Source organism: Primulina huaijiensis, chromosome 8 (genome assembly GCF_012295235.1).
Source record: "Primulina huaijiensis isolate GDHJ02 chromosome 8, ASM1229523v2, whole genome shotgun sequence".
Classification (NCBI taxonomy): Eukaryota; Viridiplantae; Streptophyta; class Magnoliopsida; order Lamiales; family Gesneriaceae; genus Primulina; species Primulina huaijiensis.
In genome coordinates, this window is record NC_133313.1 from 2090723 (window position 1) to 2112436 (window position 21714).

The 21714-nt window shown below is 32.3% G+C and overlaps 2 protein-coding genes and 1 pseudogene across 9 annotated transcripts in view; 1 reads left to right on the top strand and 2 right to left on the bottom strand.

Moving 5' to 3' along the window:
• The window catches only part of LOC140983028 (U-box domain-containing protein 35), an 8499-nt gene extending 5409 nt beyond the window's left edge, over positions 1 to 3090 (bottom strand). The window contains exons 1-5 of one of the 5 annotated variants that reach the window (XM_073449891.1): positions 2962 to 3090; positions 2695 to 2859; positions 1827 to 2056; positions 1254 to 1375; positions 1065 to 1186 (exon numbers count right to left, since the gene is read on the bottom strand). In XM_073449891.1, the coding sequence (XP_073305992.1) occupies positions 1065 to 1186; positions 1254 to 1375; positions 1827 to 2028 (446 nt within the window). In that variant the 5' untranslated portion in view covers positions 2029 to 2056; positions 2695 to 2859; positions 2962 to 3090. The other 4 variants (XM_073449889.1, XM_073449890.1, XM_073449892.1 and 1 more) reach the window with 4 other exon arrangements.
• Positions 3091 to 9212: 6122 nt separating this feature from the next.
• On the bottom strand, positions 9213 to 14151 carry LOC140983603 (uncharacterized Rho GTPase-activating protein At5g61530). 4 transcript variants are annotated; one of them, XM_073450702.1, is made up of 10 exons: positions 13998 to 14151; positions 13440 to 13552; positions 13070 to 13332; positions 12150 to 12212; positions 12057 to 12075; positions 11663 to 11761; positions 11493 to 11570; positions 11163 to 11407; positions 10661 to 10823; positions 9213 to 9787 (listed from the first exon to the last, which is right to left on the bottom strand). In XM_073450702.1, the coding sequence occupies exons 2-10, from the start codon at positions 13498 to 13500 to the stop codon at positions 9642 to 9644; spliced, it is 1137 nt and encodes a 378-aa protein (XP_073306803.1). In that variant the 5' UTR covers positions 13501 to 13552; positions 13998 to 14151; the 3' UTR covers positions 9213 to 9641. The 4 variants fall into 4 exon arrangements, with proteins under 4 accessions (XP_073306803.1, XP_073306805.1, XP_073306802.1 ...); XM_073450704.1 differs by having other exon boundaries at positions 14008 to 14150; XM_073450701.1 differs by having other exon boundaries at positions 13440 to 13548; positions 13998 to 14150.
• Positions 14152 to 18377: 4226 nt separating this feature from the next.
• LOC140982278 (large ribosomal subunit protein eL15-like) lies at positions 18378 to 20315 on the top strand (annotated as a pseudogene).
• The last annotated feature ends 1399 nt before the right edge of the window (positions 20316 to 21714 follow it).

Genomic DNA, 21714 nt, shown 5'->3' on the forward strand with positions numbered 1-21714 from the left:
ATAATGATGATGATGTCAAGTACATAAATAGATAAAAAAAATTTAAAATGACATGAAGATACTTGATTTTATATGGAAGAATGAGATTATGAGGGCAACTCCAACCCTGCACAAAAATAGCGTGGGAATTATTCTCCCATGGGGCTGGGCTATTTTCGTAGAAAATAGCTCTGCGCCAAATTACAAAGCTATCTCTATTTTTTTTAATTATTATAATTTTTTGTTAAATGATTTTTTTTAGATAATAATATTATATAATTGATAAGTAAAATTACATAATGATTAAATATAACAATACAATTCGTAAAAAAAAATCAAACACAAAAAAATTAATCATAATTATATTATTAAATTTATAAATAGATTTCTAGTTTTTTATTTTATTTTTTATTTTTTTAATTCTCATAAATATAAATAATTCATCAAAGATTTGATTTAGCAACACTGCAATTTTTAACTAAAAATTACAACACATAATTGAAATACAAAGATAACACATAACTGAATCAAATACAAAGATAACAATGTGAATGAAAACATATAGAGGACACACATGAAGAGTATACTTTTTAAAGTAAGATTTGAAGTAAATGGGTTGGAGAGAGATTTGAAGTAAATGGGTTGGAGAGTGAGTTGCATTTTGGTGCAGAAATTGTACTATTTTAGTACATAATTTGCACCAAAACAGATTTTTGGGTTGGAGATGGCCTGAGAAGCAGGTTTTAGAAGCTGATAACAAACGACAAAAAGTTGTGCACATACAAACCAGACAGTGGTTGTCGATATCGCAAATCTACTTCTTATTATTGCTTATCAAGAATTCGCCTCGCACAAGTTTGTTGACAGCAAATCTACAATCGTGAGTGTTATTAATAATCCAGTTCAGCATGATTGCATGAAACTTTTTACATGCTGATCTAAGTATTTTATCTATCTGAGGAATATGTCGTTTCATTAAGCGTGAACAGAGATATACTAGAGAGCAGAAGAAAACAAGCTACTGATCAGAATTTGTTGTGAAACTGTCACACACGATACTTTTAGAAGTCACACATACTTCGTACCTTGAGAAAAATGGACGAGAAGAAACACCTATCACAAGTTTATTGATCATATGTTGGCGGATTTCCTCAGATATTGCAGATACCACGTCATCTGATTCAATTTGCTCAATTTCTACGCGCACCTGCAAGTGAAACTCTTTGATAAGCACCACAACACGGGAAATCTTACCAGAGATGATCCATTCTGACCTTTTTCTGACTACATATCTTCTTGTAGGGAAGAAGTTTTTCATTCACTTGACTTTCTATATCCTTTCTATATGCAGCTGCTACGTCATCTCGTACTCCGGAAATAGGAATATAATTTCCCACTGAAGAGTAGAATACAAAATAACCAGAATGAGGTTCTTATGAGTTCAGACGAGTTGCATCAAGCTGCCAAATCTAAGACAGTTTATATTTACTTTATTCAGCTTTACCGCGTTTACGGCATTTGATGTTTCTGAGCACACTTTTAATTCTAGTTTTCAATCCGTATAACAAAATTCTATCACCAGATTGACGAAGTTAGGCATATATAAAAACATATGCTTCATGATTCACTACATTACCATCGATCTCATTCACCTGGTTATAACAAACTCTTCACCACGGCCCATGTCAAGTTAAAGAAAGAGTTGGATTAAAAGCAAAATCTATGAAACTCCATTTCTCATATTCTCCCAATATCATGGATTACTAAACAGTTAAAGTACTTCACTTTAGTCTCTTGTATAATTTCGTTCTTCATCAATGATGATGTTCAAGGGGAAAAAAACTTACTCGGCGTTGGAATTCTCGATATCTTGGGGCGGACATGTATCAACTTGAAGTGCATCTGTTGTTCTGGAACAAATTTCTCCAACGCCCATTTCACAGTATATTTGTCTTTTTTACCTCCACTTAAAGCTACTGCAACAACTAAATCTGATAAAGGTGGCAATTCGTCCAAGCCTTCCACCACAGTATATTTATTCCCCTCCATCTTAAAACTTATAATACTTCAAAGCAATCTGCTGCAACATTAAGAGATTGAGAACTCGATGTTATATGCATGCTCACTCTCGTTAGTTGGTTAGCGAAAAAAGTCGCAGAGGCCATCAGGGATGCTAGTATTCCACGGATCAGTGACAACGACCATCACGGAAATTTTTATAAATGTATATAACAAATCAGCAGTTTTGGATTCAATCGGTGATTTCCATTAGCACTTCACCCTTTACAGCATGAAACTTTGTATTGATGGCCACTGAGACTGTTCCGGAACCATCTTTCAACGGCCGCCACGGGGAATCAGCCGAACCAAAGCCCAGTAGGATAGAAATTTAAGTTTCTTTTTGCAACTCTGGGCATGGCATCAAATATATTTAAATGCCAAATAAATAAAAAAATTTAACACATCGAGTAAAAAACTAAGACCACAAACCACAAAAAACACATTTAACACTCCATACTTCAAGAAAATCAGGACATTGCCCTTCTATTCAAACATACACACAAAAACATATCTTTTCCAACATTTCTTGAAGTTTTTCCTAAAATTAAACAAGAAAAAGGAAATCTAAAACAACCCAGAAATAAACAAATTCAAATAAATCTTCAAAATCGACAATAAAGCAAATTCCTAAGAACCAGAGCAAGAATCACTTACCCAATTTCCCACTTGAACCTTGACATTCTCTGTGTTGGTGTACTACTTCCTTCAATGGGAAATGAAACGCATGCTTAGAAAAATCCTGGGAAGTTTCCAATGAATGACGCTTCCTCATCCGAGAGCGTCAGCCGTCACCGTGCCGTAATTCATATGCTGTAATGTCTGTCCACATGTCTACGCATACGCATATTTATCAGAACTGACAACTATAAATGAAATTTACCTTGGTTTTTTTATATATATACGTAAGTTTTAAAGGTTTACTTTGTTTTGTTGCATCGTATATGCGGATCTTCAAGTCTTTTTGTATGTTTTATGTACTATTCAAAGGGAGGAAGTGGGCTCGTAAGACTGGACTAAACATGAAAGTCAACTTAACCATTCATCATCCTCGTTTGAGCATTCAACGACGACAACTTGATTCCTCCAACCTAAAATGTTACAAAAATAAAATATTTTTGCCAAACTAAATAAAAGTTTAATAAAATGAATTGTTTTTAAAATTCACTTATTATGTGTATATTTGATGTTGTTCTCACTTTATTATATGAATCAATTTTTACTTTTTTTGAAAAATAATTTGATGAATCAAATTTAGAATATATAACGTAAAATAGATGAAATAATATTGACATATAAATATATACACACAATTGGAAGTGTAAATTATTATCAAACAAACATAGATATGCATCATGACATTGGTGGAATTTTGTATTTTTTAAAATTAAAAAAAAATCAGTAGCCACTTTTTTAATTTTATTATAGTAGGATCCGAGTTGTTCCTCGGATCGTTATAGATATTGACCATAAAAACTAAAATAAAATAAATAAAAACTTATTATAGATTAATTTTATTTTGTCACAAACAATTGATTTTTAATCAAATATATATGCATCATGACATAGATGGAATTTTATTTTTTTAACAAAAATTAGTGGATATTGTTTTAATATTATAGTGGATCCGAGGAACAAATCCGAGAAATTGTTCATCGGATTGTTATATATATCACCATAAAAAAAACTAAAGTAAAATAAATAAAACCTGTTATAATTAATTTTATTTTGTCACATCAACATTTGATTTTTAATAAATTATTAAATAAAAGTTTAATATGATGAATTGATTTGAAAATTCATCAACATTTGATTTTAGTAAATTATTAAATAAAAGTTTAATATGATGAATTCATTTGAAAATTAATTTATTATGTGTATAAGTAACGTTATTCACATTTTATTATATGAATCATTTAAAAACATAATTTTATGAATCAATTTTACGAATAAGTTAAAATATATAACATAAAATAGAATAAAAGAATTGTTGGGATCGTAAAAAAGTTAGAGAAGGTGAATGACAATTTTTAAAAAATTTAAATAGTTCGAGCTGATCTTAACAATTATTAACTGTTAATGACTTTTTGAACGGATGTAGATAGTTGAACCATTGAAAAAGATTTTAGAGTGCAAAAATGGTTTGGTTAGACTAGTGATATAATATATTCAGTGTAGATAATCTTTTAACAATACGGCTAGATAAATAAATCAAAACAGACAGAAATATAAATCTCAAAGTAAAGAACACAATGTTTTATAGATGTTTGAAAAATAACTCTTATGTCATCTCTTATTTCACTTACGAAAGAATCTACTAAAAGATTTTAATTCATACAATTCTTGTACATACTTCGATTAAAAATTATCATAGCCTAAATCGAAACTCTTAAAGACAACTTAAACAACAGTGTAAATATTTGGTTGTCTTTTGGGAACCCTCGGTTCAAAAAGATACAACACGGTTTTTCAACATATAGCTTTGAACGGCTAGAATTGGTGAAGTAGCACAAAACGATCCTTGATGATCTGATATAGGATCTAAGTGTTCGCTAGTGAGCATCATGATATTGAAAGAATAAAAGTGCTCGAAATCTTGTATATTGCATATTGTAAAAGCTTTAATCTTATATATTCTTCAATCTTGAATCTACATATTTATACTCGAAGATCTCTCAGCGGTCAAAAACTTTTCAACGATTATATGTACTAACATCCAGTAAAATAGCATTGTCAACTTCTTTTCAAAGTACACTGCATTTAATACTTTTTGCTTTTTACGATTTTGGCTTCTGAAAGCTTGATTGAATCTTGACATTTTAAGAAACATTCTCATCAATCGAGGGTTGGTAGGATATTGTTCATGATCTGTCAATGGTATTCTATATGATAAATTTGATCAGCTAGAGTCTGCGGTATAGTTGGAGTGCGCCTTGAACCTGTTCGCAACTTGATTTATATGAATCAACAAGAGTGTTGTCCAACTTGATTTCACGACATCGAGTTAGAAAACCTATGAATACAAGCAAATAGGAGCTAGACTCTTAAACAACACAAATTGCTATCATCAAAACTTAAGATATTTTCAATCTATAAGTAATATTGATATATAAATACATACACACAGATGTAAGTGTAAATNGCCATTTTTTTAATATTGTTGGGTACAAAAATTGTCCCTGCTATACATTAGATAAAACGACAAGCAGTCATTGCTGCGTTTGGCATCAGGGCCGAGGTCATGGATTCGATTCTTATTGATTGCAAGATGTGCAATTATTGAGAGGGAGATTGTTGGGTACAATAATTCTCCCTGCTGGGTAGATAATTCAAAACACGGTGCGTGAGTTGTTGTACGAATAAAAATATTTGAGTTGTATATTTACCACGAGTTATAGTTTTTAATAAAATGGTAATCACTCGATTCTATAAATATTATACTAGGATAAGAGGAATTGTGTAAGGTCATGTAATTAATTATCCAGTAATTTGGTATAATTAGAATAATTATTGAGTTGTAAATTAAAATAATTATTTATGCCAAATAATTTTAGAAAGTGTGTTAAAAATATGTATATTAGAATATCGGAGAATTTAACGATATAAAATACATATAAAGTTTAAATAACACACGAGAGCAAAATAAATACAAACCGAGATAAATGGGTTTGAGTTACTATTCTTGGTGACCAATTATTATATTTATACATACATACACACACACCCCATTCTAAAATGAAGAAACGAGAGAAGAAAGGAAAGAAAATTCATTTCCCTCAACCCCTCTTCCTGCAACCCTTGTAGCAGCTACCGTAAAATCGCTATATCTCCTCCGTCTCGAGCCGAAACTCAAAAATTCTTGAAAGGTTTTCTTCCTAACATCCTAAACTTCAATTTAAGCTATAAATCACGAATTTTGAGCAAGGATTCGGGTAGATCAAAGCTGCTGTTCCGGTGCTCTGTTTTATGCACGAATTCTCCCGGGTTTGGGTGAGTAGTTTTTGTGTTGCTGCGATTTTTACAACTCAAATTTGTAGAAATGACCTCAACAAACCTTGTAGTGATTTGCGTTAGCTGTCTATAGCCACTGGAAAAATGGTATTTCGATTAGAAACGGATTTGATATGATTTTTCTATCAAAATATGTTAAAACCAAATTCTGCATTTGAGCTGTGTAGAAATGTTTTTGTAATTCGAGAATATGACCTGTTTCCATGTGGATTCTGGACTTTTGGATAAAATGAAAGTTGTAGACCTATGAGTATTCTTGGAAATGGTACTAGAATATTTTAATTCTATCAAGAATGGATAGAGTTATGCTCGCTTTACTGAAACTGCTTAGTGGCTGGAGTTTTGTCCGAGAACAGATTCAATATCTTGAATTCAATGTAATGTTGGGTTCAAATGATTGAGAATTGAATATGGTTTCAACTGGAAAAACTTAGATAATTGAGTTTTCTTTCATTTTCAATTGGCGGATATTGATTTGAGTTAATATTGAGTGATATATGAATTTTAAGCTTTTAGTGCCAAATTGGACATTAGAATAAAATGCAGTTTTCATGATCGGCTTATTGTTGTTCTGTTTATGCTGAGGATTTTGAAGTAAAGTTGATCTTTGGAATTGTCAAGTTGGTATAGTCATGTTACAGCTCAGTAACATACGAGGGTAAAATATAAATTATGTTTTAAATGTCATAATGTGTTGCTCTGATCGTATCTATGATTTGTTGACTGCTGTAAGTTGTTAAATATTTTCGTTTTGGTATATGTTTATTATTGTGACATATTATTGGCATTTAGCATAGAACATACTGTTATGACATTCATGTTGAGCCTTATCGTTTTTGTTGGCCCTTTGTTGATATCTATTGTTATCTGACACTGTTGTTTATCTTGGGATCATTGTATGGCTGATAGGCCTATTTACATTGATACACATGAGACCATAGATATGATTGAACAATCTCATGGTTAGTGCAGCCTTTTGAGGTGAGCGCTGGAATTGTGTCGTCTAGTTTGTTCTGTTGTGCCATCATGTTGTATCGTATCAGCTGTATGGAGGCCGAGTCAGGGGTGTTATTCAGCACAGCCTGGCATACCTCGTATACTTAGTAGGACGGTTTAGCTGTATGACGATGTAGCTCCCCTGAGTTATTGCTCGAGCATTATTCAAGTTGTTATCGTACCGTTTATTGGCTCATGTTATCCCGATAATCGTTGAGCCGTTCATGCATTGCATATTACATTTAATTATATGATTATGAATGATTTATGTTTATTGTTGTTATTGTTGAACTGTCTCATACTAGAATCCTAACCTCAGTTGTTTACTGGGGGGCTGCTATGGTTGCTTTTGGGCATCATGGTAGATCTCCCGAGTTGTTTTGCAGCATCAGGTCGAGGTTCCGCCGGTGGAGCTCGGGATTGAGGTTGGATTGCTTGGTTCTGTTCAGTGGAGTCTCCCAGTTAGTCTATATATATGTCTTAAAGTTTGTTTCAGTCTTGTGTTGTAGTTTATTTGCCAGGGAGATGTCCCGTGTATCTGTAGTGATATTTGGTTGTTTTTGTGATGTTCTAAGTCGACTCTATGATTCTTATGATCTAGTAAGTAATTGGTAAGTTTCAATTTCTGCTTAGTCCTGGTCAGTGCAGCTATAGGTTGTTTGATTTCGGTTTTTGTTTTAAATGACTATATTCGGAGTATATTTTGATATAAACTGTTGCTTGAGTTTTTCAGATGTCTTAATTGCGGGAAGGTCATGTCGAAATTTTTCTAGGCCTGAGATTCATTTTAAAGTATTTTAAACTTTTTTTCCGCTACAGCTTTAAATCAAATAATTATTGTTTGATAATTAATTGTCATTAAAATAAATGATCTTCACAAATTGTTCCTCATATTGCTATGATTTTAAAATTCTCTCATTTTGTTATAGTTCAGCAACTTTTTTGGTTTTTATAATATTTTATTAAAAACCCTATGTTCAGCCTCAGGTCGGGGCAAAGCTTGAGTGCGTATATTTGTATGTAAATCATAAAAAGGGAGCTTTTAATGACGGATATGTTTTAAAAGTAAAAGTTTAATGTGGTCCCATAAATTAATTAAAGAATTAATATAATTAATCTGCAAAAAAAATTTAATATCGTTATCAAGTTTGAGTAACACTTGAACTTAACTAATTCAGTGTTTTGTGATTTAAAAATAGCTAGCTAATATATGTGTTCATACTTCGTTTTCAACTTATTTAGTTTAATCCACTTGTTTAATGGTAGTTCGTACTTAATAATATATACATGCATGTGTTGTGTGCTTACATAATTTGGTTTATGTTTAATATTTTTTAGTGGGGAAATTTGAAATTTGAATTATTATTATTATTTTTATTTTGTAGTTTTATTTTTTCTTTAATTGTTTCAAGTTATTTGGGATAGTTATATATAAATATTTATTTAATTAATTAGATAATATATTGTCTACTTTTTGTAATAATTTTATTTTTGTTGGATAAATTACCAAATAAATCAATAGTAAATTAATTAAAAAAAGTGATAATTGTAATTTTGAAATGATCATACCAGGCTAGTTATTCTAATATATTATCTTTTTTTTAATGTAGTATAGATATTGTCTTGGTTGTAGCAAGAAATAATAAAAAGAGGGATTCATTAAAAAGGTCTCCTACCAAAATCTAGAAAGGAAATTTGGCCTTACATTAAGTTAGTTTTTAAAACTAATGTTTAATTATATTAGAGTAAACATTTTAGTATAAGAACTATTGATAAGTTAAAATTTTGATACATGATTGTCAAATACTTTTTAGTTGTATGTTACTATCCACTGAAGTCATTTTTAAATGGCAAAATTTTTTAAAGATTCTCCTCTTAAACTCAATTTTTATCCTAACATTGGTAGGATTATTCAGGTTATTCTAGTATATAATTATTTTATAATTATCATCCCTTCAAATAATTGTTGTGGTAAGAGTATTTTGGATATTTAAAAAATAAGAATCCTAACACCAATTCTGTACACATTCTTAACAATATAATAAGAATTCAAACATCTATAGGAACACAATATACACAATGCTGGTATGTTAATTTTTTTAAAGATTTTGAACCGATTCATGTCATTCGCAATAATTTAAATGTCACCAAACACTATTAACTCATGATGATTTCAAGTTCTTTTCTTTCTAAGAGGTGGAGAAAAGAGCTCACACGTGGTTTTGGCCCTACGCAGTGATGTGTTGTAAGAGATACCTGTAAGGAGTGTTACCTGGTACCAGGAGAAAACTGACCATTTTGAGCGGATTCACGCTTTAATATAAGTAGATATGTGTGTGTGTGTGTGCGCTCTCGTAATTCTTCACAATTTTTCTTTTCTAAATAACATGTTCCGACTCCAACCTAAACCAATCATTTCCGAAAACTACGACAAATACAAATAAAATCTACAAAACGCCACTAACAATGTCTCCTTGCTGCAAAAGACTACCAGCTTGGGGATTTTATAGGCATTCTGATAATTTTATTGACATGTTTATTGGTCTCAGGATAGTACCATAAAGAATATGTGCATAAGTGGGAAATATTGTCAAGAATCACCTCCAGATGGTCTCGTTGGCATCTGTGAAAACAGCATTGTGATGTTCAATCAAACACTGAATAACTTCAATAGCCCAAAAGTCGACTGACATTCCATCATCGAGGGGGATAGAAGATGACGTATCTATACTTTCACAGTCATCTGCAACGTGACAATAGATGTGATTTAGAATAACTAGAAGCAGCAAAAGATATGTTACATGTCATGAACTTCTCAGCTGCATATCGGGACATAAATAACAATTAAAAATATGCTGCCATCCAATAATATTTTGGAGATAAAAACTGTGAAGAAACGAGCGCATTGAGAGAAAACTTCACTGATTTGATAAAATGTTTCTTCTATCTAACTAAGTTCTGTATATTAGCTTATATACAATATATGAAAAAAAACGTGCTTTTAAAATCTATTTAATAAAAGCGCATTCTTGTACAAATAACAAAAACAAACGGTTCCTATCTCATTTCAACAAATATCCCGCGAAACATATTTCTACCAGTTTCACACTTTCTCATTCAATTGTTATTTGAATTTCAATTTTTTTTATCACTCCCAAATCTTAATTATATTGTTATTATACTAAAGAACGCAATTTATTTTTACATGACATGGTAATTTCTCGTTTAAAAAACAAATCCAACACAGATCACATTGTTCGATTCATTTTATATCAAATTACATTTTCAGAAGAGACAAAACCAACATGGCCCAAGTTCTTATATTATTACTAGATTGTGCATTAACTAAAGATCCAGAGAAAGAAAGGGCACATTCTAGTCAGTATCCCAAACAACCATATATGGTCAATCATTAGTCATTACTACTGTATATTATCACTAAAATTGTACCACGGCAAGATGATGAATTAGGAAGAGCAAAAAATAAGCTTTCTAAAGAATGTTTGTGATGCATCTGATTCATACCAATGAACATTTACACATTAACATGTTCGAATAAAAAAAACATTTATGACAAAAAAAAAATCAGGATCATATGCAATGGATGCTAGATCACCTGCAAGCATGTCCCATGCACTGAAGTTGGAAGCAGAATCTATATTAGTCTTAGGATCAAGCTTTGATGGATCATTCCAATATTGTTTATAGTGCTCAGGTCCTTGGCCTTTCCGCCACATAATGACAGGAGCCATTTCCATTGCAAGGCTTCGAGTATCCATCTGTAACAAGTTTGCAACCATTTAAGCATTGCTATCAAGTAAAAATTGAGGATACACTCAATATTCTGAATTTATGCTCCCAAATATGATAGGTCACATAATCATGGAATGTCTAAATTAAACATTTGTTGGAATATGGGAAGTGCAGTGCTGTACTTTAGAACATCAAACTTCAGAATATCACGTAGCGCTTAGAATCGCTGTACTCCCCAAAGCCCAGCACCGGTTGGAAGGCACAAGTTAGCTCGCTAAATGCTAATTCAATAGACACTCTTAAAGTGGAATTCTCAGAGTCAAAGAAAGGAACTCTCATGCACACCAAAGAGGGGAGAAGTTTACCTTGTTAAGAGGAGATTTCTCGCCAACATGACGCAAAAGGGCAGTCACTAGTTCCAATGTCATGTATTTAACAGTTGGAAGTTTCTTGAGAATATTTCTCATTAAATGAATGTTGGTTCGAGCATTTTTTATTTCATCGTACAACTCAAAGGAGGTTAATGGTTCAGGAAGGCTTGCAATGTAACATTTAATAAGAACTGCGATGTCAATTGAGTTTACACCCTCTGGAAGAGTTGCATCTGGATCTGGATATACAGATAAAACATAAAAAAAACAAGTGGAAAAGATGCAAATAACATAAATTCACGTAAGGATGAAAGTAAGATATACCGTGATTGTACAAGGACACCAACTGCCGAATAACCTTTTTGTCTCCCTGGGCCTTGAACAACTCCTGGGAGTTCAATCCTAAATCATAAAATGAGAACCTAAACTGAGTAAATATATTTTTAATGATATAAACAAAAATTAAATTCATTATTTTTGCTTTCCCTAATCACCTGATAATATAAGATAATCTGAACATTTGATCAATATATTTGGAATTGGAGTGCTAGACTGTTGGCGCTGGACAGTAACCTCAACTGGGACTCCAAATACTGACAGATCAACAAGAAAAGTGATTGTCTACATCAAATTAAATTAGGAGGCATTGCATGCAACATTTATTTAGCTTTGGAACGAGTAGTTTCTAGAACAGAGGTATAAAATAGTTAGTAGCTCATAGAACATGTACTCCATCAAGTAAAGATCTCACATAAAATAACTACACAAAGCTAAACAAAATAAAATCCATTGTCAGTTTTTGTAAATTCGTCAAAGTATCTCCATGTTGGTTTCCTTTTGTACACCTGACTACTAGTTCATTAAACAACAAAAGCATCAAAAACCTACCATCAGTACTTGCAACTCCCTGCAGAAATGATAAAAAAGAGAAGTTAGAAACATTCTTTGTTTGAACAAAAATGAACAAAGGACTTTCTGCACCTTTTGCCATCTCTCAATGTCTGTCAGAAGAGTTTTACTTTTTTGTGCAGTCTTCTTGGCCACCTGTACAATAATTTTATCATCATTGCACCTCCCATTGCAGAACTAATGGAAACAACTTATTCTTGTTTCGAATGCAATACATAAATCATGCATGTCAAACCATACCTGAATATCAAAAGAAACCATGAGAAACAAGACAATGAGAAGAAATAAGACAGAATTTGTGTGAATTATGTTCATGATATTGATGTCTTGAACATTCTTCTTCTTGTCAATCTGAAGACATGCATAAATATGTATTCATGAAAGATTATTTTTCCATATACAGTTTCATAAAATGTTTGATCAGCACTCACAAAATGAAGAATCCTTTTTTATTAGTATTATAGAATGAAACCCAACATCATAATTTTTATGGAAGCATCATCAATTGTAGACTTATAATATCTTCGAAGTTTGCACAATCGGAAAACAAAATTTTCTTTTATCATTGAGTAACTTGATGTCCAGACAGATTAAAAGTGATCTTGAACGAACCAAGTATTGAAAGTATTTATCAAATGGGCAGATGTTATGCCTAGTTTACAGATGCAGAACAAAACCATGCAATAAGTGGGAACTTGTAATGGACACAAACTAGCAAACAGTACCTACCGGCTACCATAAAAAGTAGCATCAATCAAATAAGAATCAACTATATACCAAAAAGATTTGATAAAAAAATTCAGATCCAGGCATTTTGTCATTTATTCTGTATCTCATCTAACAATGGTGTTTTATGAGACGATTAATAAGGTAAAGTAATTATTAATTCCACTTGCTTGAAGTAGAGCAAAGCTACGCCACACATCAATTGTATTTAATAAAAAAAATTAAACATCATGTACTCCTGTCATCGAGTATTCCTGCTTTATTACCTCTTCAACCTTAGTTTTTCCCACGGAAACCTTGTCTTTAGTTTCTGAAAATCCCCTCCTTAAAAACATGCTGCTGGTGGCAGCAGCAGAAATAAGACGTTCCTGCATTGCATGTCTTGTAGATGGCTGCTGGAAGAGTGCCCACCGGCTTTTGACTGCAGAGCCGACTTTCCCTGCCACATCAACAACATTTTCTTTCGCGTCCTTGGCAGCTTCCCCAACAAAACTTCCAGCAGATTGCCCTGCTTCTTTAAGCTTCTCTCCTATTCATAAGAACTGTCATCTGATCTCCATTTTATGCACTTAGATGTGCTAAAAGAACATAAATAGAGAAGGACCAACTAGAAATTATCAAAATTCAAATAAATACCCGAGGATTGAAAGAAAACATTGGCCTTTTCTTGCCACTGAGGCGATATAATTGAAGGCATTTGTACTGTCCTCGAACACCAAATCTGACTGGAGATAATAATTTTACTCTATCTGTCCATTTTAAGCAACAAAACCAACAATTGATGAGAATATACTTATCAAATTAGTAAAAAAGAAGTCTTTTATGAAACGTAAATAAATCTAGATGCTAATTCCTGCCCTGGATAACTTTTTTCCCGATTCTCCAATCTTTTGTAAACATAAAAATCACCAGATTCTTCATTAAAAGCTAAAGGTTGATTTTGCAAACTATCTTTCATTTTCTTTCCAACTTTATAGCCAAAAAATTGATTCGCATAGACCACCAAAAAAAGGATAAGTTCAAACAAATTCTCAACTTGGTAAACCAGGAAATAGCAACCAAAGAAATCAAGCCATGTCTTACAACGAAAGAGCATCATATAATCCTCGTAAAATGATCAAACAAGAAAAACAGAATCAACCAACAGTACCACGGCCGATTAATCATCAGTTAAAAAAATGGAGAGAAATTAACCGTCATTAACTCAAGAATCAGCAAACATCAGTCAAGCAACGATCAACTGCTCCCAAACCCTGAATTTGCAAGTGTTTGACGCTTCGGAATCGGCAGCGGAGAATATAAGAGCGGAAGAGAAAATTCAAAACAAGAAGTCTTTCAAATATAAAATATGATTTAGTACAAAAATAAAAGCAATAAAATAATTATCAATTCGTATTAAAATAAATAAATATTTTGATAAAAGACTGATTTGAAAAATAATATGAATTTTTGTTTGTACGAGTAATAATTTTGAAAGATAGTTCATATATAAATTTCTTAAATTGAATATTTTGTTTACATATTATTATAATGACAGGTCAAATATTATCTCAATCGATTTAGACACTATGAATATTGTATAAATAATAATTTAATTTTTTATGATATTAATGCTTGAAAAAATTATATAATATTAATAAATATAAAATATAAAATATGATAAATTTGTATTAAAAAAATTCTGAAAATGTAAATTATAAAAGTACAAATGTTAGGTGCAATAATTGTCTATATTGAAAGAATGATCGAACTGTGGTGTTTGAGCTGCTGTACAATTTAAAAGATTTGAGTTGCACCGATATCACCAACTATAGCTTTTGGTAAAGCTACAAGAACTTGGTCTTACAATTGATACCAGAGATAAGGTCACAAGTTCGATTCTCATAGACTCCAAGGAGTGCAATTATTGGGAGGGAGATTGTTGAGTGTAATAATTGTCTTTACTGGAAGAGTGATCAAACCATGATGCTTGAGATGTTGTACGAGTTAAAATATTTGATTTGCACCAATACCACCAGCTATAAATTTTGATAAAACATCAAACATTCTATTCTACACAATATTAATTTAAAAAAATGTAATATGATAATATTTATTAGGATATAATAAATGTCAACTTGTAAACTTAAAACTCTAAACAAAAATATATATATATAAGCAAGAAAAAACATGACAATCTTTCTTCTAACTTTTAGATAAAATTTATAGAATTTGAATCTGAAATTGACACTCACAAAGACTTTCATGGAGTTAAAATCTAAGAAATATTTCATAGAAGTTCTAACAAACGCTACTTTAAAATAAAATAACTGTTTTTGTTCTTTTTAACGATATTTCTTTTATATATATTTTTTCTTATATGATATAATAATAACAATTATTTATATATTAACTTATCAAATAACAAAAATTAAGGATCAATATGGTTATCAAATAGGATATGTATGCGATATTGCGATAGAGGATTTTGTTCATGTTTTTATGTCTTTCCTTTGGGTGGCAGCGCACGCACGCACATACGCTCTATCTGCACGAGCGTGTGGGGGTGCGGGCCCACGTTTGCTGATTATTAGAGCCGTTTTTTAAAATATATTTTTTCCTCCAATGGCTATTTTGTATTTCATTTTACATTTTTTTTTAATTTTTTAAACTTAATAATTAATGTTAAATTTATATATAAGAAAATTATAAATATAGATAATTGTTAAATATTAATTATTGAAATGTATTATTAATTTATTAAACTAAACTAAGATATATTATTAATAAATTAATTAAGATTATAGTCATAAAATATTTATTTATGATAATATATAAATGATATTATAAATTAAGATAGTAAATAAAAATGTAGATAAGAGGTGTTGATTAGCAGGATATTTTAAAAAAAAAGTTAATATTGATCAGTTCGGACAATGAATAAAAGAGATCAACGCTGCATTTGGTTCGGATGATTAGCCGGGATAGATTATTTTATCCTACTTAGTCAGCTGTTTGGTACGCATGATTATTTAACCAAGTCAATCCCTCCTATGAATGATTAAATTATATTAGATAGGTTAAAATAATACCTCCTCACCCCCTAGGATTATTTATTCAACTCTTAATACCTCCTATTTTTCCAATTTTACATTTCTCTTATATTCAAACTCACCACCAATTCCCGCCACCGACCGCCGCCGCCGCCGCCGCCACGATAGCCGCCGGCCGAACCCGGTCGAGCACCAGCCGGCCGCCGCCGCCGGCTGACATTTCCGGCCGCCGCCGCGAAGGGGAAGGGCAATTTTGTCTTCTCATCAAAAAATTCAAAATTATCCTACACTTAAAAATCTTACCATACATAATATTATTTTACACCATATATTACAATACTATCACAATCATTTTCTTTATCATTTACATACTAATCATTAGTTTATCCAAACCTTCCAACCAAACATAACCCAAGTGTCAAAGCTAAATAAGCACAATAAACAAGGCCCATTTCAGAAAAATTTAGCCCAACATTTGAGTTCCAGCCCGAGAGAACAAAGCCCAAACCTTGGAACCTTGGACTTCAGAATGGAAGACAAAAACCTTAATTCCATCGGGCCAATTAAAAAAATAGGAGTGAGAGAAAAAGTATTTAAAAAACAAGGACTCTGACTTTATTTTTAAGAAACAAAGAGTTGACTTTTGATTATTATATTAACTGCAATTAAACTCTTTAACTTAATTAATTTTCATCTTTTTTTCTTCTCGGTCGACACACATCTTTCCCCAATTAGAATTTACGAGTCATCTACCTTTTTTCCCCAAAACAGGATCTGTCGACACAAAATCAATTTAGTCGACCAAAAATCTACTTTGAGAAAAAATAAGAGTCCACCCAAAAAAATTGGTCGACCAAGTATCATAGGTCGACCAAGATTAATTTTCTTGGTCGACCAAAATTTTGTTGGTCGACCAAGATGAAAGTTTGAAATTTTTCTTGGTCAACTAATTTTGGTTGACTAAGAAAATCCACAATTATGTCAAGTTTTTATTATTATTATTATAATTAATTTTTGTCTATTCTAATTATCTTATTCTCTTAATTTTTGTTGAATTTTGTAGGATATACCTTTGGGTCGACCCAAAAGCAAAGAAACAAGGTCGACCCAAAAANTTGTAATATTATATAACATACTTGTGAAATTGTGATTCATATGTTAAAACATATAACATAATTGTGAAATTGTGGCTCATATGTCAAAACACATGTAACATAGTTTGTTGTGAAATGGTGATTCATATGTTAAAACATGTAGCATAGTTGTGAAATTGTGTTTCATATGTTAAAACCACATGTAACATAGTTGGTTGTGAAATTGTGATTCATATGTTAAAACATGTAGCATAGTTGTGAAATTGTGATTCGTATGTTAAAACATATAATATAATTGTGAAATTGTGATTCATATGTTAAAACATATAACATAATTGTGAAATTGTGGCTCATATGTCAAAACACATGTAACATAGTTGTGAAATTGTGACTCATATGTCATAACATGTAACATAATCATGTAACATTATAGAACATACTTGTGAAATTATGTGATTCATATGTTAAAAACATGCAACATTGGTCAAAATTGTTTAATTATCTGTCAAAATTAAGTAATTATCGGTCATATTTGTCAAATATATGAATTCATATGTTAGAAAAATGATCGACCCAAAAGCAACCTTGATCGACCCAAAATCAACATTGGTCGACCGAGAGATTAACATGGTCGACCCAAATATCAACAAGGTCGACCCAAAAACTGATCAATAAACACTAAGTCGATGTTGGATAGACCAAATTTTAGGTCTACACAAGCAAAAACTTTGATCGACCAAAGCTGGGTAGACCATAAGCTTGGTTTACCATTATGGTCTACCCAAAATGGGTAGACCATAAGCTTGGTCTACCCATGGTCGACCAAACATTTTTGGTCGACCAAGCAAGAGCCGATGGTCTACCCATGGTCTATGGTCTACCCATTTTGGGTAGACCATAAGCTTGGTCGACCAAACATTTGCTCTTTGGTCGACCAAGAGCTTGGTCGACCAAGAGCCGATGGTCTACCCATGGGTCGACCAAGCTTAAATGGGTAGACCATAAGCTTGGTCGACCAAACATTTTTTGGTCTTTTGGTCGACCAAGCTCTTTGGTCGATCAAGAGCTTGGTCGACCAAGCTTCAACCCAAGCTCTTGGTCGACCAAGCCCAAAGCTTTGTCGACCCAATATTTTGGTCGACCAAGAACAAAACGTTAATATTATCAGAATTTTGTCAGTCATTTGTTCGATTGAGTTTGCTTAGATTGGAAGGATCTGTATCAAAAATTGATGGGAAGAAAAAGACGATTTGCATTGAGAATCGTCGTCGGAAAGGAAATGAAGGAGATCGACGGAAGAAAAACCTAGTTTGAAGTCGACTGAATGATAGAAGATGGATTTAATGTTAAAAATTTAAGTTAATGGTATATTTACACTTAAACAAAAGGACATTTATGTAAATTAACTTGTGGATTTTTTTTTAAATAAGTCATGATGCTACTAGTTACCCGCAGCAGCAATGGGTGCGTTTCCCCGCCTATGACCTCTCCGATCCCTAATTTCCTGCTTTAATTTCATTTGATAGATCAATAACATGTGCTCAGAATCATAAATGATGTTATCCTGGTGGAAATGAATTATTTTTACTGATTTTTTTTATTCATTTGGATTGATCTTGTGATTCCCATCACAGGTGCTTATACGTACGTATCGGAGTTATGGAAGAAAAAACAATCCGATGTTATGCGGTTCTTGCTTAGGGTGCGCTGCTGGGAGTACCGCCAGCTTCCATCTGTTGTTCGTGTCACTCACTCGACGCGCCCGGATAAAGCTCGACGGCTGGGCTACAAGGCGAAGCAGGTAAGGATTTGATTGGAATTTTCTTATTTTTAAGGTGTATCTGGTGATTATGTTGGATTCGTGGTTTTTTCATAATATCTGGTTTTTCCTGTAGATCAGATGAACTTGAAATGAGTTTTCTTTCCGTCTTGTACTTTGTTTGAATTTGTTTTATGGGACGTCATTTAAATTTTATCAACCATAGGTGAACGTGGGTAAGTGAGTAATATTCGGTTTTTGTTTGATATTCATGTTACTTGCGGAATGCCTGAATTAATCGCGATTATTATTGATTGAACATTTCATTGGACAGGACTTTTTAGGAGAATCGATGTTGCACTCAATGGACTCCTTAATTGCCTTAGTTGTGTGATGCCACTATGCTCATTTTGATTTGATTTACTTAAAGTATACTAATTTTTTTAATGATGGGCGGTTGATTAATGGAATATTTCTGCTCTTGGGTGTGATAGGGCTGTATATTCCTTGAAATATTGTTAAGTTTTTTTTCGATGCCTTCTTGATCCTTATCTCCAGCAGTTTTTTTCAGTGATTTTATGTGTCTGAATGTTATCTACCAGGGTTATGTGATATACCGTGTCCGTGTAAGACGTGGTGGAAGGAAGAGGCCCGTTTCCAAAGGAATTGTGTATGGAAAACCCACCAACCAGGGTGTTACACAACTGAAATTCCAGCGCAGCAAGCGCTCTGTTGCAGAAGAGCGTGCTGGAAGAAAACTGGGTGGACTGAGGGTTTTGAATTCTTATTGGATCAATGAGGTTTGCCTTGTGTTAACATGCTTCCTTTAGCATTTCTATTCTTTTTTGTTGGGTAAAGTATTTATTTTCTCTGCTATGGTGATAACTAATGTTGACATGTGTACACTAGTAATACCTTGGGCAATTAGATGTCTAAAGTTGAATGGCATGGGAGGAATTCAATGATTAAATCACCTATTCAGTTTCTTCGCAAATGTACTGAAGAATATAAGTTGTGACTAAATTTTTTCAAAAGTTTGACCTCATGCTTGCCATAGTAACATGCTATCATATTTGATATTGAAGTAGAAAGCTTGTGATAACAATCATCTCTTTAAACAGTAATCTTCAGTATTTGCCTTGTCGATGCATAGGTCTTTCCAATATTCTTCATAAGTAGTGTTCCAACTCTTTGTATAATGCAGGACTCTACTTACAAGTATTTTGAAGTTATTTTGATCGATCCGGCCCACACCACCATCCGAAAGGACCCAAGGATTAACTGGATTGGATTTGCAATCCAGTTCACAAACATAGAGAACTTCGAGGACTTACCTCTGCCGGAAAGAAGTTCAGGGGTCTGCGTGGAAAGGGCCACCTTCACCACAAAGCTCGCCCTTCAAGAAGGGCTACATGGAAGAGGAACCAAACATTATCCCTTCGTCGGTACCGATGATCCTCTTGTTATGTTTCGGTACTCCTATGTTATACCCCAATCCGTTCCCTCTTGTAACTTTTTGTGACCTTCTGAAGGGGAAAGTATTACTGTTTTTATGGGACATGCTTTATGTTCTCCAATAGGATATCCATATGTGGCTCGTTTAAGGAAATTTTGTTGTGCTTTGTTAGCCGTTAGTTGCTGCTGTTATGTTTGCTGCTGTTATATACAATCTTTTCTCATTTGTCCCGATAATGATTTCATATGAAGATCCATGAGATAGTTTGAAATCTATTCTTCAAACAATTTTTTTTATATAAAAAATTACGATTTTCTTCAAAAAAATTTATAAAAAAAATTACAATTTTTTTCAATATAGAATATACATTCATCTGACATCAAAGCTTCAAGTTAGAATCAATTGTAGCATCTCTCCTCATGCTCAAAAAATATACACATATGAGGTGACTACTTTGAAAAAAAAACTAAAAATTGAGAGTCAAATCTTCGGATTTGGATAATATGTTATGTACTTAAGTTATAAACACAACACATTTTATACAAGATGATATATATCAAATGTGTCAGATAAATCTGAACAATTGTCATGATATGAGATGATCAACTGATCATCTCGTTTAAAAAATGTAAAACAATTTTTGCTGTGTTTTCAGTTAGAGTAGAGGATTCAAATCTCAAATCTTCCTTGTTATCCGAGGATCCAAGGTATTGAAATTGTTAATGTGTTCATTACATGCGCACCCGAGTGAGCTAAGCTAATTGGTTCTGTTGGGAAAGATTTGGCATATTTTTTAGAAATATGAACTGAATATATAAAATTTGTCATTTGAAACGATGTACTTGCATTTCTCTCGGATAAAATTTGGTAGAAGGCTTCCCACAAATCTCAATTTTAACCTCATTCTAAAACTATTCAATGTGGGTAAAACTGTGTGTATACAATTCTTTATTAAATATTTTACATTAAAGATTTTGTAGTTTTTTGTTATAAAAAAAAATATTGAATTGAGGGCCAAATGTTTTACTCCTGCCCGTCTATCTGGATGTGCAAACGAATTTTGTCAGTTTGTGAGATTTTCAGGTTGAATCGAAAAATATTTGATTCATAATTGAATTTATCAAGTTGAACTGAGTTCGAATACGTTCAATCGTTTTTTAGATAGATTGATTCATATCATTGTGTTTATAGATCGTGGAGTTGTTTGTGATTTTTAATATTTTGTTGATATTATATTAAATATATTATTTCTAACATTTCAAGATATATTTTCATAAACATATTCTAATCTTTCGAACCAAAAAATTAAATTCCTCCACAGTCTTTTTAAATGTGGGGCCCTTCACTGTGAGACCCAATGGCCAAAACTCGTTGGAGCAAAACCAATCAGTTTTTTTTTTTAAATCTATTTTGTGGATAAATAATTGTTCAAAATTCAAATTTGTCTTAATTTAGAATCATACTCTTATGATTGAGCTATAGTTTTTAGCCAAATTACAACTTTATTTATGTAATATCGCAGAAGATTATGCTAAACGACATACAGACACTGCACATACATGATCGTCGA